The sequence below is a fragment of the Pongo abelii genome, chromosome 1, assembly GCF_028885655.2.
Source record: "Pongo abelii isolate AG06213 chromosome 1, NHGRI_mPonAbe1-v2.0_pri, whole genome shotgun sequence".
NCBI classification, from domain to species: Eukaryota; Metazoa; Chordata; class Mammalia; order Primates; family Hominidae; genus Pongo; species Pongo abelii.
Genome location: NC_071985.2, coordinates 190,043,520 through 190,059,556, shown reverse-complemented (window position 1 = coordinate 190,059,556; position 16,037 = coordinate 190,043,520). Strand labels below are relative to the sequence as shown.

Sequence of the window (16,037 nt, the reverse complement as noted above, 5' to 3'; positions counted from 1 at the left end):
CAGTCTGTGGGAGTCTTGGGCCAGTTTAGTGCTCACTTTCTATTTATCAATTGCTCAATCATGAGGAATCTGGCTGTCGATCTTTCTGGCTGCTTCATGCTGAGGAGGGGTGTCGTAGGCAGCTCCATACCATGAGTGACCATGCGGCCACTGAGGAATCAAAGATTAAGCTAATATAAAGTTTTCTTCTGAAACACAATCTTTCTGTCTCCAGTCTGCCACTTCCACCAAAGACGAATCACAGCAGGACCAATCTACCTGCAAAATAGGCTTCAGTCCCATATGCTTGACCTGATTATCTACACAAAGTGCAGCAAGAATCATTGCCAACATAAGCTCTCCAAAACTGGCTTTGTTGGAACCTATCATAAGGCTATTTCAGTCAAAGCACTGGGAAAATAACCAGTTCCTCCAAGTGTGTCCCATTACAAAAGAAAACAGGTTCTTATTAAATGTATGAAAACAAACACATTGCCATGAATTAAGAATATTCGGCTGGGCACCGTGGCTCACGCCTGTAATCCCAGCACTTTGGGATGCCAAGGCAGGCAGATGACGAGGTCAGGAGATCGAGACCATTCTGGCTAACACGGTGAAACCCCGTCTCTACTAAAAATACAAAAAATTAGCTGGATGTGGTGGCAGGCGCCTGTAGTCCCAGCTACTCAGGAGGCTGAGGCAGGAGAATGGCATGAACCCAGGAGGCGGAGCTTGCAGTGAGCCGAGATCACGCCACTGCAGTCCAGCCTGGGTGACAGAGTGAGACTCTGTCTCCAAAAAAAAAAAAAAAAAGTACAAAGAAAGCCGAGCACAGTGGCTCACGCCTGTAATCCCAGCACTTTGGGAGGCAGAGGCAGGTGGATCATAAGGTCAGGAGATCGAGACCATCCTGGCTAACATGGTGAAACCCCATCTCTACCAAAAATTAAAAAAACAAAATCGGCCAGGCGTGGTGGTGGGCCCCTGTAGTCCCAGCTACTTGGGAGGCTGAAGCAGGAGAATGGCGTGAACCCAGGAGGCAGAGCTTGCAGTGAGCCGAGATCGCGCCACTGCACTCCAGCCTGGGCAACAGAGCAAGACTCCATCTCAAGGACAAAAAAAAAGAATATTCACAAATAGTTTCCAAATTCTGGAGAAATTAGGCAGCGAGAGAAACATGTTTCAAATTCTGTTTACAAAAGTATACTCAATACACTTAAAAGTATATTTCAAGGATATAAATAGCTCAAAAGAAAAAAATTCTCCAGACTCTGAAAAACAAAAGGAATCAGCAATATTTCAAACAACAAAAGCCATTAAAAAATTATTTCAGTCCCTTATTAGTTCAGTCCATGCAATCAACTTCTGCTCTGCCTCATATTGGGATATGAACACATTAGCCTTTCAATAAGGGCCCTGAAAGTTTTCTCTCTAATCCAATGGCACAATCTCCAAAGTTATCAGAAACCTGCATTCAGGAGTGCAGTGTGGCACCATCTTGGCTCACTGCAACCTCCACCTGCTGGGTTCAAGAGATTCTCGTGTCTCAGCCTCCCAAGTAGCTGGGAGGCATACACCACCACACCCACCTAATTTTTGTATTTTTAGTAGAGACAGGGTTTCACCATGTTGGCCAGTGTGATCTTGAACTCCTGGCCTCAAGTGATCCACCACTTCAGTCTCCCAAAGTGCTGAGATTACAGGCATGAGCCCCCATGCCTGGTCCCAATGTTCTATTAAAGAGCAGATCAATACTCCAAGACAACCTGGTTATTCCAAAACATGGGCCCAGACGCTGGCCTTGCATCACTGTCCTGAGGATTCGACTGGTATCAATGTTGAAAATTTATCAGGTTGGTGCCTTCTTGAGGCTCAAGAGTCAAAGCCCTGTAACTTAACAGCACAAATATTAGTTAATAGGATATTTATACTACAGAAAGTCGTGTCGTTTTCTCTAACATGTTACAAATTAAAACACTGTGATTTGGTGTTTAGGAATAACTGCCTGCAGTATTTCAAACCAGGGTATTAAAGTAGTTAGGTTACTCATCGCATATGTCTAATTGCTAGTATTCTAGTGACAGAACTGTGACCCAAAGTATCAAAAATGTGATAAGCCCTATGCCAAACTTATCAAACTAAGACAACTTTTTCCTCTATCATTGAAATATGGTAAATGCAAATATCAGTTTGGAAATTCAATATGAGAAATAATCACCTTTCACTCAAATACTGAGAGGTGAAGCCGGCTGGGCTTCTGGGTGGGGTGGGGACTTGGAGAACTTTTCCCTCTAGCTAGAGGATTATAAACACACCAATCAGTACAATCAGTACTCTGTGTCTAGATAAAGGTTTGTAAACACACCAATCAGCACTCTGTAAAAACGCACCAATCAGCACTCTGTGTCTAGCTAAAGGTTTGTAAATGCATCAATCAGCACTCTGTAAAAATGTACCAATCAGCACTCTGTCAAAACACACCAGTCAGTGTTCGTGTCTAGCTAAAGGTTTGTAAATGCACCAATCAGCACTCTGTAAAAATGGACCAGTCAGTGCTCTGTAAAATGGACCAATCAGCAGGATGTGGGCGGGGCCAAATAAGGGAATAAACGCTGGCCACCCAAGCCAGCACTGGCAACCCACTCCGGTCCCCTTCCACACTGTGGAAACTATGTTCTTTTGCTCTTCACAATAAATCACTGCTGCTCACTCTTTGGGTCCGTACTACCTTTAAGCGCCGTAACACTCACTGCGAAGGTCTGCGGCTTCACTCCTGAAGTCAGCAAGATGACAAACCCACCGGAAGGAAGAAACAACTCTGGACATGCCACCTTTAAGTGGTGTAACGCTCACTGCAAAGGTCTGCAGCTTCACTCCTGAAGTCAAGCGAGAACACGAACCCATCAGAAGGAAGAAACTCCGGACACATCTGAACATTGGAAGGAACAAACTCCAGACACACCATCTTTAAGAACTGTAGGCCAGGTGTGGTGGCTCATGCCTGTAATCCCAGCACTTTGGGAGGCCGAGGTGGGTGGATCATGAGGTCAGGAGATTGAGACCATCCTGGCTAACACAATGAAACTGCGTCTCTACTAAAAATACAAGAAATTAGCCGGGCGTGGTGGTGGGTGCCTGTGGTCCCAGCTGCTCGGGAGGCTGAGGCAGGAGAATGGCATGAACCCGGGAGGCGGAGCTTGTAGTGAGCTGAGATTGCACCACTGCACTCCAGCCTGGGTGACAGAGCGAGATTCCGTCAAAAAAAAAAAAAAAAAACAGAACTGTAACACTCACCGCGAGGGTCCGTGGCTTCATTCTTGAAGTCAGCGAGACCAAGAACCCACCGGAAGGAACCAATTCTGGACACAATACTATACAACAAAACAAGGACAAAGTAAGAACAAGTACAAAACAATTTCTTTTCAGCTATTTTAAAAGCACATCATCACACTTCCAAGACTGGTTTCCAGACACAGTACTGACAACTGATTAGGTAACTTTTACTGCCAAAATCTTCAAACCAGTGCAACACTTGCACATATTTTGTTTTCAAGTTACACACATGAAGGTCAATAAGTGATAAACTACTTGAGATAAAAAAAATCACTAGAAAATATCACCTTTTTTTATTACTACTTAATCCAAGTGAATGTCACTTTAAATTCATTTGAGAGAAATTCTAATCAATATAATTTCCTTAAGGACAAGGCCAATCTTTCCTGAACATTAAAACTTTGTATCCATATCACAGTTTTTCTTCATTAAAGGAAATGATCTGAAACCAACCCAAACTATTGATTCAGTTGACTCACCCTGGAAACAAACACCACGCAAACAGTTCCACTCTCATCCACCTCTCCAAACAACAAAATATATAATGTATTATTTCTGTTCAGAACTTAAAAAAAAAAGTCTTGTTTTTTAGCTCTAGATCATCAGAGGCAAGCAAAACCAACCAAATTCCAAATGGCTCGTGTGCTCCATCAATTCCTGCAGGCCCAACAAAGGTAGCCTAGGAATTCCAGATAAACAGAACAAATGATGACTTCCTAGAAATGCACAGAAAACAAAATAACTATTCACAGAACAAAATAAAAGCCTTCCACTAGAAACTAAAAACCATAAATTGTTTTATATATATACATACACAAGCAAAACCCAAAGCAGAACAAACAGCAAACAAATGAAAATTAGAAGCAAAAACAAACAGGAAACCAACCCCAACCTTTCCCCAACTTAGTCTACCCTGGAGGCTACCATGCTATCCAGAGCCCAAAAAAAAAAAAACACGTGATGAATATTTTATTCCTCATACACAATTCCATATCCTTAAGTCCACCAATATCACCATACATCCTGTGCAATCAATCAAGAAATTCACTCCAGGCACATGACCAATAAGTACTCTAGCACCAGCACTATTCATGCAAAACAGCAAACTTAGTGTGAAGCAATGCAGGCAGGTATGTGAGATTTGGTGCAACACTAAATCTGGCTTCATGCTTAACTGTATTAAAAAAGAATTGTCAAACTGCTAATGTATTTCCTTGCAATATTTATTATTTTACCTTCATCAAGACTAAGAGCTTTAACTATGAAAATGTTAAGTATCCAAATTTCTCCAATTCTCTATCAGGTTTTAAAGAACATTTTATTATCTAAATTTCTTCAACTTATTATTATTATTATTATTTTTTTTTTTTGAGAGAGTCTCGCTCTTGTCACCCAGGCTGGAGTGCAATGGTGCAATCTTGGCTTACTGCAACCTCTGCCTCCCGGGTGCAAGCAATTCTCCTGCCTCAGCCTCCTGAGTAGCTGGGATTACAGGCACTCACCACCAGGCCTGGCTAATTTTTGTATTTTTAGTAGAGACAGGGTTTCACCATGCTGGCCAGGCTGGTCTCAAACTCCTGACCTCAGGTGATCCGCCCATGTCAGCCTCCCAAAGAGCTAGGATTACAGGCGTGAGCCAATGCACCCAGCCAGAACTTTTTCAACTTTCTATTTTTCTCTGCATGTGCAGAGAAACAAGAAAAACTACATACAACTTACACAGACTATGCACAACATGCCTGGGCTTTCCATCCAGTCCCAGATTTTTTTCTTCTTGTTTTTTCTTTAAATAACCAGTCATTTTACTCCAACACAAAAAATTCACCACACAAGATCCTTTCTCATACAAAATTATTATCTTTTCTTTACAATCTTCTTTGCCAAAAATACATCTTCATATTCATGACTTTCTTCACACCTCTCTCCCTTACTGGTTCCTTACTACTTTGTTTTATAAATAATCATTTTCAAGTCCATAATTTGAATTAACTTTACTTTTAGATAACTTCTGAATTAGACATAATTATTCTTTTTCTCACTAATAGCACATTTGTGGCACATTTTATAGACATAATTATATATTAACTATAATTCTTATCCTTGGTAACCTTAAATTTTAGTGAAACCCTAGGAAGCAATAAATCCTGAACTATCAGATATGAGCATTTTATAGCTGAGAACAGTTCCACAATTTCTAGAAACATATTTCCCCATATCATAACCCTTTCTTAACTGGAAATGACCCAGATGTTAATGAGCATCAAACATTATGTTAAGATTTAAAATTACACAAAAAGTTACCTAAAACATTTATCCCACTTACATGTACTCAATTCTTTCATTTTTAACAGTTTATCTAGATTACTTCTGAAGACAGTTATTAAACACCATCATTTAAAGTTGGTTATTTCCTTGTTAACCAGTTTTTTTCTTTTTTCTTTTTCTTCCTTTTTTTTTTTTTTTGTTTGTTTGTTTGAGACAGGGTCTCACCCTGTCACCCAGGCGGGAGTGCAGTGGTGCAATCTCAACTCACTGCAACCTCTGCCTCCTGGGTTCAAGCAATTCTCCTGCCTCAGCTTCCCAAGTAGCTGGGATTACAGGCATGCACCAGCGCACCCAGCTAATTTGTATTTTTAGTAGAGATGGGATTTCACCACGTTGGCCAGGCTGGTCTCAAACTCCTGACCTCAAGTGATCTGCCCGCTTCAGCCTCCCAAAGTGCTGGGATTACAGGCATGAGCCACCACACCCGGCCTAACCAGTTTTTTCATAGCCAGTGAACTTCAGGTGCTCACTTAAGAGCCTCCAAGTTAAGGGCTGGGCGCGGTGGCTCACGCCTGTAATCCCAGCACTTTGGGAGGCTGAGGCAGGTGGATCACGAGGTCAGGAGATCGAGACCATCCTGGCTAACACAGTGAAACTCCATCTCTACTAAAAATACAAAAAATTAGCCTAGCGTGGCGGCGGGCGCCTGTGATCCCAGCTACTCAGGAGGCTGAGGCAGGAGAATGGTGTGAACCCGGGAGGTAGAGTTTGCAGTGAGCCGAGATCACGCCACTGCACTCCAGCCTGGGCGACAGAGCGAGACTCTGTCTCAAAAAAAAAAAAAAATAGCCTCCAAGTTAAAAACATAGGTATTTTAACCAATAACTCAGAAATTCAGCTGTTTTCATTAAACCAACAACATTCATTAGTCTTACTTATCAAAAAATTTGCACAAAGATCATTTGGTTTGGGCTGGGTTTATAGTTTTATAACCTTCTATGCCAAACCCTGACACCTCAAACTATCTAACAGAAACAAATATAAAACCCAGACAGAAATGTATGCTGACAATTCTGAAGACATTTATATCTTCATTTTACCAATAATTTTAAAACCAGTTTGTTTAGTAAAGATTTGCTTAAGTCATGTGAACTTGAAAATTGCTTAGACTTATTTACTTAATTTATGAGCGCTATTATAAGCCAACTCAACATATAACAGTAAGTGTACATACAAATAAACACATCTAGATACTTAGACACATACACAAGCTTTTACCTTGGAAAATCCAATAGCTTTTACCTTGGAACTTTACCCATGCCATAGCAATACAAACTCACCAGCTTTACATGGTTACACTTTGTTTGCCTGATAGGTAATCCAACAAAGGCTATGAGCCAAAATTTTGGGTAAAGCAGTTTTCATGGCAGTTTGATTTTTAAGGGCCAAACCTCCCCAGACTCCAAAGAACACTGGGGCTAAACAGCACCAAAGGAAAACATCACATATTAACCAGGCCCGACTCTGCTTAAAACAGAAGCACAAAAGCCTGGATACATGCAACTCCATCCCACTTTCCCATTCAACAGCAAACTCCAGATTCCAAACAATATTGGGGCCAAACAGTATTGCAAAAGATTACCAAATTGAATTCTAATTCCTCATGCCTATATCAAATACACACAATCACCAAGAACACTATCCAACTACTGCAGCAACAGACAAGCCCCTAGTGTCCAAACAAACAGTCAGGGTGCTTCCTCTCTCTTCTGTGTTTGGGCTTGATCAACCAGCAAATTGGGGATTCCTTAAGGAATTTCCCAAATTGAGAGGAGCTGACCCTACCATCTGGTACCCAAAAAAGACGCTCACTTGCCGGGACATAACACGCAAGTACAAACAAGTCCCCAAGAGTGTCCATACTGAAACAGTCAAGGTGCTTCCCTCTCAGTCAGTTGGGCTTGTTCCGTCTACAGTTGGAAATTCCTTTAAAAGTTTCCCAGATTGAGAGGAGCAGATCCTGCTGTCTGGACCCACAAAGGATACTCACCTATCTGGGTGCCTAGCTTGAGTCTGAGGCTCTATCTAATCAACTATAGCTGCAGTGGTGGGTCAAAAAACATAATCTGGTCGTTGGGATTCTTCCTTGCAGTGAGGATGGTCGTGGTGAATGGGACCAATACTCCAAAAGATGTCTGTCTCGGGGAACTATCACTCACTGAGAAGGGAGTGGGTGCCTGGAGGCACTGGAAGCCTGTACTTGCTATGCCTTATGCCCATTGTTCCCTGAGACTGCCCTCAGGATGGCAAGAACAGCTCCTCTCCACTTACCCCTATATCTCCAGCACCTGCACAACACCTGGTCCACAGGAGGGATATGATCGATGGATGCTGAATGGATTCATTCTTTTTTTTTTTTTTTTTTTTTTGAGATGGAGTCTTGCTCTGTTGCCCAGGCTGGAGTGCAGTGGCACGATGTCGGCTTACTGCAACCTCCACCTCCCAGGTTCAAGCGATTATCCTGTCTCAGCCGCCTGAGTAGCTGGGATTACAGGCAAGTGCCACCACACCTGGCAAATTTTTTGTATTTTTAGTAGAGATGAAGTTTCACCATGTTGCCCAGGCTGGTCTTGAACTCCTGACCTCAAGTGATCTGCCCACAGCCTCCCAAAGTGCTGGGATTATAGTTGTGAGCCACCGTGCCCGGCCTAATTATATTATTTAATCCCCCTACAACTATATAAACTAAGTTCTGTCATCTCCATCTTACAAATGAAAGAGACTGAGACACATGAAGGTTAAGCAATTTTTCTCCCGTTACACAGCTAGAGCTGGGGCTTGAACCTTCAAGATCAATCTAGCTCCAAATCCAGTGTTCTTTCCACTATTCATTCATTCATTCAACAAATGTTTATTGAGCACCTACTCTATGCCAGTCCTATTCCAGGAGGTAGGGATAGGACAGTAAACAGACACAAATCCTTTCCTTCACGAAGCTTACAATCTAGGAGACAAAATTCCAGATTGATAAGAAAGATATATAGCATGTCAGAGTGATAGTGCTAAGGAGAAACATAAGGAAATAAAAGACATAAGGGCAGGGGATAGGAAGTACTGGGAGGTTGCAATTTGAGACAAGATAGCCAAGAGGTCTCCCTGAGAAGATGCCATTTGAGAAGATTCCTGAAGGAGGGAAGAAGGGGGGAGGGAGGGAGGGAGGGAGCCATGTGGGTCAGAAGCATTCCAGGCAGATGGAGCTGCTGGTGCAGAAGTTCTGACACAATAGGAATGAAGCCAGAGAGGGCCTTAAGGCGGTGGGAGGACTCTGTTCCTCTGAGGAAGGCGGGCTGCTGGAGGGACTCTGCACCTCCTAACTGGATCACTCGGGCCACTGGGTTGAGAACAGCCTGTGGTGGGAACATGGCAGAAGCTGGGAGACAGCCCCACAGCCTCTGTGTTCTCCCCACAGTACTCTCATTCACCACCTTCTTGTGGATCTGCGGGTGATTCATCCGCACCTTCCGCTCTGTGCCCGCGGCCGCCTCCTCCTCCTGACCTTCACCGTCACCAATCTGAATTACCCCAATAACCTCTGCTTTGGGGACGGAGTTCAACAGACCTGTGAAGAGCCTGCCTTTCCACTTGACTCCAAGTTACTTGATAAGACCCCTAACTAGAATAGAGACTTGCCCAATCAATGTTTAAACCAACGAAGCTTTTAGGCTTTGTTTCTCCCATCCAAAAAGTTCCCTTCAAACCCCTAAGGGAAGGGGTAAAGGAAGGAAAATTTCATGGGTCCCCCGCTGCAGCTCTGCCTGGGACAGCTGGCCCATGGGTCTGGCTGGGACTGGACCTGGGTACCAGGGTGAGTAAATAAATGTCAGATGGGTGCAAGAGGAATCTGCAGCCAGCAAGCCCTGTTGGGCCCCTGGCTCCCCTGCTCCGAGTCAAGCCCCTTTATTATAAAGGGGATACCTTTATAATGCTTTGCAAATTGGCAGGACGAACACCTGCAATGCCACACCACTGTCTCCCCACCCCACTCCACCCAACCATCTTCCTGATCCAGCCTGCACTGACCTTTTTCTGAGGGGAAGGACATCTAAAGCCATGCCATCCAGTAAGGACACAGCCACATGACAGATGTGGTGCCTGGGCATTTGCAATGTGGCTGGGATAAATGAGATGCTCTGTAAGTATAAAATAATACCTACCAAATTTTCAAGACTTTTGGTTCATGCCTGTAATCTCAGCATTTTGGGAAGCCAAGGCAGGAGGATCGCTTGAAGCCAGGAGTTTGAGAACAGCCTGGACAACATAGCGAGACCCCCATCTCGATTTTTAAAAATAAAAATAAAATATCTTGTACAAAATAAAACTGTAAAATAGTTCATCAATAACATATATAAAAATGTGTTTCGGAATTAAAATATATTAATTTAAATGTATTAATCTCATGGATTTCTTTTTCATTTTTGAATGCAGCTATTAGAAAAGTTTAAATTATATATGTGGCTCATGCTGTATTTCTTTTTTCTTCCCCGTGCCCCACCCCCCAGCCCCCAGACGGAGCCTTGCTCTGTCACCCAGGTTGGAGTGCAATGGCACAATCTCGCCTCACTGCAACCTCTGCCTCCCAAGTTCAAGCAATTTTCCTGCCTCAGCCTCCTGAGTAGCTGGGATTACAGGGGTCTGCCACCATGCCTGGCTAATTTTTGTATTTTTAGTAGAGATGAGGTTTCACCATGTTGGCCAGGCTGGTCTTGAACTCCTGACCTCATGATCCGCCCACCTCAGCCTCCCAAAGTGCTGGGATTACAGGCGTGAGCCACCATGCCCGGCGGCTCAGGCTATATTTCTAGTGGACAGGGCTGTTCTAGAATTATGACTGGCCTCCAGTCATCTCTGCAGAACAAAGCAAAGAGATGTGAAAGCAGGTCGAGCACCATTATTTTGTGAACTGATAATGACAAGATAAGGGTTATCTTGTTTTTCTTTTCTAGTTCATATACATCAGGAGGAGAAAGCAAGAGACATCACAGGGGCTGATCCAGGAGATGAGGGACAGCCTACAACAGCTCCAGCCAGCCTGCCCTTCACCAGTCCGGAGGGTGGTGTGTGTGTGGTGCCAGATTTGCCTATTAGAAGCTCCCACCATGTCCCTATTAAACTTCAGAACCCTCCATGGGCCCCTTACACAGCCCAAGTGCCTCACTATGGGCTGTCAAGACCCTGAACAGCCTGAGCCAAACTTGTCTTTCCAGCTTCCTCTCACATGCTTCCTGCTCAAAACCCCCACAGCTATCAGTTCACACTATGGTTTAGTCTGCTAATCAATCATTCAACAAATATGTATTGATTACATCCTACATACTAGCTACTGAGGTCATGATGATTAGCAAAAGAGGCACTGTCCGTCTGCTTGCTGGGGACCACACATCTAGCAGGGAATGACAAGTAAATACATAATAGGCAATTAAGCACATTGCAGTAAGAGTAGTTGTTGGGGAAGCACAGGGGCCATGAGTGCACCAAAGAGGCACCTAAACCAGCCTGCAAGTCAGGGAAGGCTTCCTGGAGGAGGTGGCATCTCAGTTGAAGAATGCAGGTTGCCCAGACTGAGGCTGGGGAGTGGCAAATATCCCAGGCAAGGGAGAACTCTTGAGTTCAAAAACTGGAAGGGCAGAGAGGAGGGCAGGGTGCCAGTGGCAAATGACTGGCCTGGTGTATATGGCAGGGGCTTTATGAGCCTTGTGAAGGAGTGTGGCATTTCTTCTGAAGTGTTTATTCTGGGAGCTCCTGTCTCCCGCCTGAAAGGCCTTCACCCCTCCTCCTTGTTCACTCAAATCCTGCTTCCCCAGTAGGATCCAGTCTGTGGGGCAAGCCAGGCATTTGAGGGAGAATGAGCACAGGGCTTTTGGAGGCTGCAGCCTAGGGCCAAGGGATGGAGGTACTGGGGCTGTGCCTGGGGGTCCGCTGGTGTTGGAATTTGGGGCTAAAGCTGGGTTTGAGGTTGGCGTTGGGTTTGGGGCCTGGATTCAGGAACAGGAGTCGAGGTTGGGGCTGAGCGTGAGGTTGGGATCTAGGACCTTAGTCCAGAATTTGAGTTGGAGTTAGGAGTTGGGGGCTGAGGTTTCTAGCCAGATTAGGGGTTGGATTTGGAGTTGGGACTGGAATTGAATTTGGAAATGGGGCTGGGGGTTGGGGCTGAGATGTGAGGCAGGAGCTGGGGCAGGGGTGAAAGCTGGGAGTTCTAGCTAGGGTTTGCAGCTGCAGCTGGAGTTAGGGGTTGGTTTTGAAGCTGGAGCTAAAGCTAAATCGGGGTCGGAGCTGTGGAATGGGTTGGCGCCCAGGCTCTGGGGCAGATAGACGACATTCCTCCTGCTGCCCAGGTCTGCGAATTGTGTTCTGAGCCCTAACTGCAGCGGACAGAAGCCCCTCCCTTCCCAGGAATGCCTCAGCCTAGCAGAAGGAGCAGTGCCACGTCAGCCAATCGGCTCAGGCCCTGCCCTGGAAACGACACCTGTTCATCCTCCTCCCCGCAGGCTCACCTGTGTGCAGGTTAGGCAGGTGAAGTGTCTCCCCGGAAACCAAGCTAGAGTGCCCCACCTGCTCGGCCCTGCCTTCTCAGATCGGATCCAGCACATCCAGGCTTCTCGTGAGTTCCCCCATTGTCCCCCAACGCCCCACCACCCCCACGTTCTCCCACTCGCTTCTCCCCTGAGAACCTCCACCCCGCCCCCAGCCTGGCACCCGTTGTCTCAGCACGCCTGTGCAAGCACTTTCAGACCAACTAAGTCACAGTCCAGGGGAATGCTGGGACTGACTCCACGGCCACGCCCACCTCCCCCACTTCCTGGAGGGCATCGGCACCAGCCCCCGCCCACCTGGGGGGTAGGGGTCAGCCTCTGCAGAAGAGTCTCCGGGAGGACAGATACCTCGTCAGGATGTAACCTGTGCACTGCGGCCACATAGTAATATTCCCAGAATGACCCAGGACCTACGTCTTCTGCCCTGTCCTGCCTTGGAGGGGTAACATTGTTTTCATGTATTCAAAAAGCACGCTTTGAGCATCTATGCAGGCTCTAGGCCCCACTGGAATTCTGAAACGAAGATGTCAGGTGACTCATCCCCACCCCTCAAGATAAATGTTACTGTCCTCATTTTTCAGACAAGGAGACTGAGGCTCTAAGAGACGAACCATTCAGGCTTCCTGGCCCCTTCCCCAGACCCCTCTCCTGGGCTCTGCAGGGCTCTGGGCTGACTAACCCACACCCACACGTGGCACAGGCACTGGCCTGCTTGCTTCTGTCTCTGTCTTCTGCTGCAAACTGGGGCTCCTTGAGGGCAGGGACCTCATGTGCTTTATTTTTGCCCAATGTGAGACATGCTTTCCTCTGGAGGACAGGTTAAATCAGCAGCCACTGTTAGGTGCCTGGCCATGTTCCTACTGGTGGGAAGGACTGGAGCTGGGGTTCAAATCCAGAGCCCTCCTTTTTCCTTGCTCCACTTTAGAGAAATCGTGGAGGAGGATGGCATGGGGGAATGGCAAGTGTGGAGAAGAGCAAGGGGAGCAGAAAGACCAGTGAGGAGGTGGAGGCGGGAGCCAAGGATACGAGAGCAGGGAACTGGCTAGAGAAATGTTTAGAGGTGGAGCCCCGGGGACAGGATGTGGATTAGATACAGCAGAGGGAGGAGGAGCTGGCTGAGAGGGCGGTGATGCCATGCCTGAAGTGAGGAACGCAGGAGGAACAGGTTGGAGTAAGATAACGAGCTTGGGTTGGGACCTGTTGCATCACAGGGACATCAAGGTGACAATTGACTCAGGAGGGAGATGCAGGTTGGAGAGAGGAATTTGGGAACTGGCAGCTTATATCACCAAACTCATGGCTGTGAGATTGGATGGGATGTTAGGGGAGGGAGGGTGTTAGGGGTCTGGTCCTAACCCACAGAGAAGGAGACACAGCCCTAAAAGAGAAGTGTCAAGGTCAGTCAGGCTTCTGGTTCCAGAAGGGTTAAGTCATAAGCGCCCCCTCCGTCCCCACAGCTCCCCCCAGGAACCAGTGGTGACAGCTGAGGCCATGTGAGTGGGATCCTGAATGAGGCTTTATCTCTGGCTGTTCGTCCCATCATCCACCGTGGCACCAGCTCCCTCAGCCAGCCGGGATGAGACCAGCGACTGAGAGAGCCAGAGACAGAGAGGTCAGGGCCTGGGTGAGGGGATTCCCTGGAGGGTTTTAGGGGGTACCCTATGGGCAGAGTACTCCCCTGGGGTCATTGGAGAGCCATTCCCAAGGGACAGTGCTGCAGAGGGGGCTATCCCAAGGGAGATTTGGGTGGAACACTGGGATGGATTCTCAGGGATCATCCCCAAGGCTCCCAGGTGGGACCATGGGGGACAGGTGGGCTGGGAAGGTAACACTGCGATCCTTCCCCTACAGGTGAGGGTGACCATATCCTGGACTGTGAGAGGAATGGGACTCTGGGCCTGTAGCTGCCAAGCAGGTGGCAGGTGCTCCAGGCTGTGATCTGCACCCTCTGACCCCTGACATTGACCTCCTACCCTGACCCCTGCCTGACCAAGCCATGTCTGAACAGGAGGCTCAAGCCCCAGGGGGCCGGGGGCTGCCCCCAGACATGCTGGCAGAGCAGGTGGAGCTGTGGTGGTCCCAGCAGCCGCGGCGCTCGGCACTCTGCTTTGTTGTGGCCGTGGGCCTTGTGGCAGGCTGTGGCGCGGGCGGCGTGGCACTGCTGTCAACCACCAGCAGCCGCTCAGGCGAATGGCGGCTAGCAACGGGCACTGTGCTCTGTTTGCTGGCTCTGCTGGTTCTGGTGAAACAGCTGATGAGCTCGGCTGTGCAGGACATGAACTGCATCCGCCAGGCCCACCATGTGGCCCTGCTGCGCAGTGGTGGAGGGGCCGATGCCCTCGTGGTGCTGCTCAGTGGCCTCGTGCTGCTGGTCACCGGCCTAACCCTGGCCGGGCTGGCCGCCGCCCCTGCCCCTGCTCGGCCGCTGGCCGCCATGCTGTCTGTGGGCATTGCTCTGGCTGCCTTGGGCTCGCTTTTGCTGCTGGGCCTGCTGCTGTATCAAGTGGGTGTGAGCGGACACTGCCCCTCCATCTGTATGGCCACTCCCTCCACCCACAGTGGCCATGGCGGCCATGGCAGCATCTTCAGCATCTCAGGACAGTTGTCTGCTGGCCGGCGTCACGAGACCACATCCAGCATCGCCAGCCTCATCTGACGGAGCCAGAGCCGCCCTTCTTCCCACATCGGCCTCAGCGTCCCCAGAGCCGAGCCAGGGTGTGAGTGCATGTGAACGTTGAGTATACATGAGTGCGTGTATACTCTTCTGTGTATACACAGGCTGGGTCAGCTCTTCTGTGGATTGCATGGCGTGTGATTAAGAGCCCATGTGTTCCCACACATCCACATCATGGGAAGGTTATGTGTGCCTCTTTGGAACTGGGTGTTTGTGTCCATGGAATTTCCTCTCTATATCTCAGGTCAGTAGGCGCAGAAACACCTCATGATGAAGATCCTTGAGCCCCATTTCCAAAACCCCTCACATCCAATCCTGTCCTGTAACATCCATCAAGGATTTCCATAGGGGTGACTGGTGCCCACCCAAGACGGCACCAGTGCCTGCTCATTGAGGAGAGTAACTGCTGGCCAGGCAGAAAGAATACGGGCTCTGCAATGAGACAGACCTGGAGGAGACTCTCCTGTTGAGCACTAGCAGCTGGAGGAGTTGGGAGTTCGTGGCTATCATGGTTGTGTTCATCGATTGTGGGGATGAAATGTCATTGTGTATGGAAGGCGGGGCTCGTGGCTGATGTGCAATAAAATGGCGGCTGCTGTTGTCATTGTCTCCATCTCAGGATCTCACCTCAGAGACCCTTCCTCCCCTACCCCAAGCCCCGCCCCATCCAAAGCAAACTCCCCGCTCCTATCTCAGCCTCATAAACCGTGCCTTGAGGGTCTCCTCAGTCAGGCCTGTGGTTTCTCCTCTTAGGTAGGGAGAGGACGGAGTGGATGCCAGCCTTGGGAAGGTGGTCGGTTTCCAGTCCCAGGGAGAGGTGAGGGACCTGAGTCCTTCGCATTTGCTCACATGCTAGTTCAATATGAGGCCTTAAGTGTTTGGTGTTATCAGCTGGTTTCTCTGGCAACTGCACCTCCCTTCAGTTGTGCCTCTTCAGCGGATTCCCTGAGGGTGGCTGGGAGGCTACAGCTCCCTGCCCCACCTCTGAAACCAGAACATCCCGTGTCTGGGCAGTGGCTGCACCAGCTGGCCTGCTCTAGGTTCCTGGGCATGGGAGAGGTGTTTCAAATCCCCTAGGGTGGTGAGAGTCACTTCCTGCTTGGAGTCAGCCCTGGGAGGATCTCCCCTCTGTAGCATGCAGTGCCATTTCCTGGTGATGGAGATCCACGGAAAGCAGCACTCAAGTGTTTCATCAC

At 47.8% G+C, this 16,037-nt stretch overlaps 1 protein-coding gene across 1 annotated transcript; it reads left to right on the top strand.

Annotated features, from left to right (window-relative positions):
• Window positions 1-14,024: 14,024 nt before the first annotated feature.
• Window positions 14,025-15,410, top strand: TMEM125 (transmembrane protein 125). Its single transcript, XM_002810947.5, has one exon. The coding sequence runs from the start codon at window positions 14,164-14,166 to the stop codon at window positions 14,821-14,823; it is 660 nt and encodes a 219-aa protein (XP_002810993.2). The 5' UTR covers window positions 14,025-14,163; the 3' UTR covers window positions 14,824-15,410.
• The last annotated feature ends 627 nt before the right edge of the window (window positions 15,411-16,037 follow it).

What these genes read in the sequence shown, in the direction of transcription:
- TMEM125 (XM_002810947.5), top strand. Translation starts at nt 14,164, where the DNA reads ATGTCTGAACAGGAGGCTCAAGCCCCAGGGGGCCGGGGGCTGCCCCCA.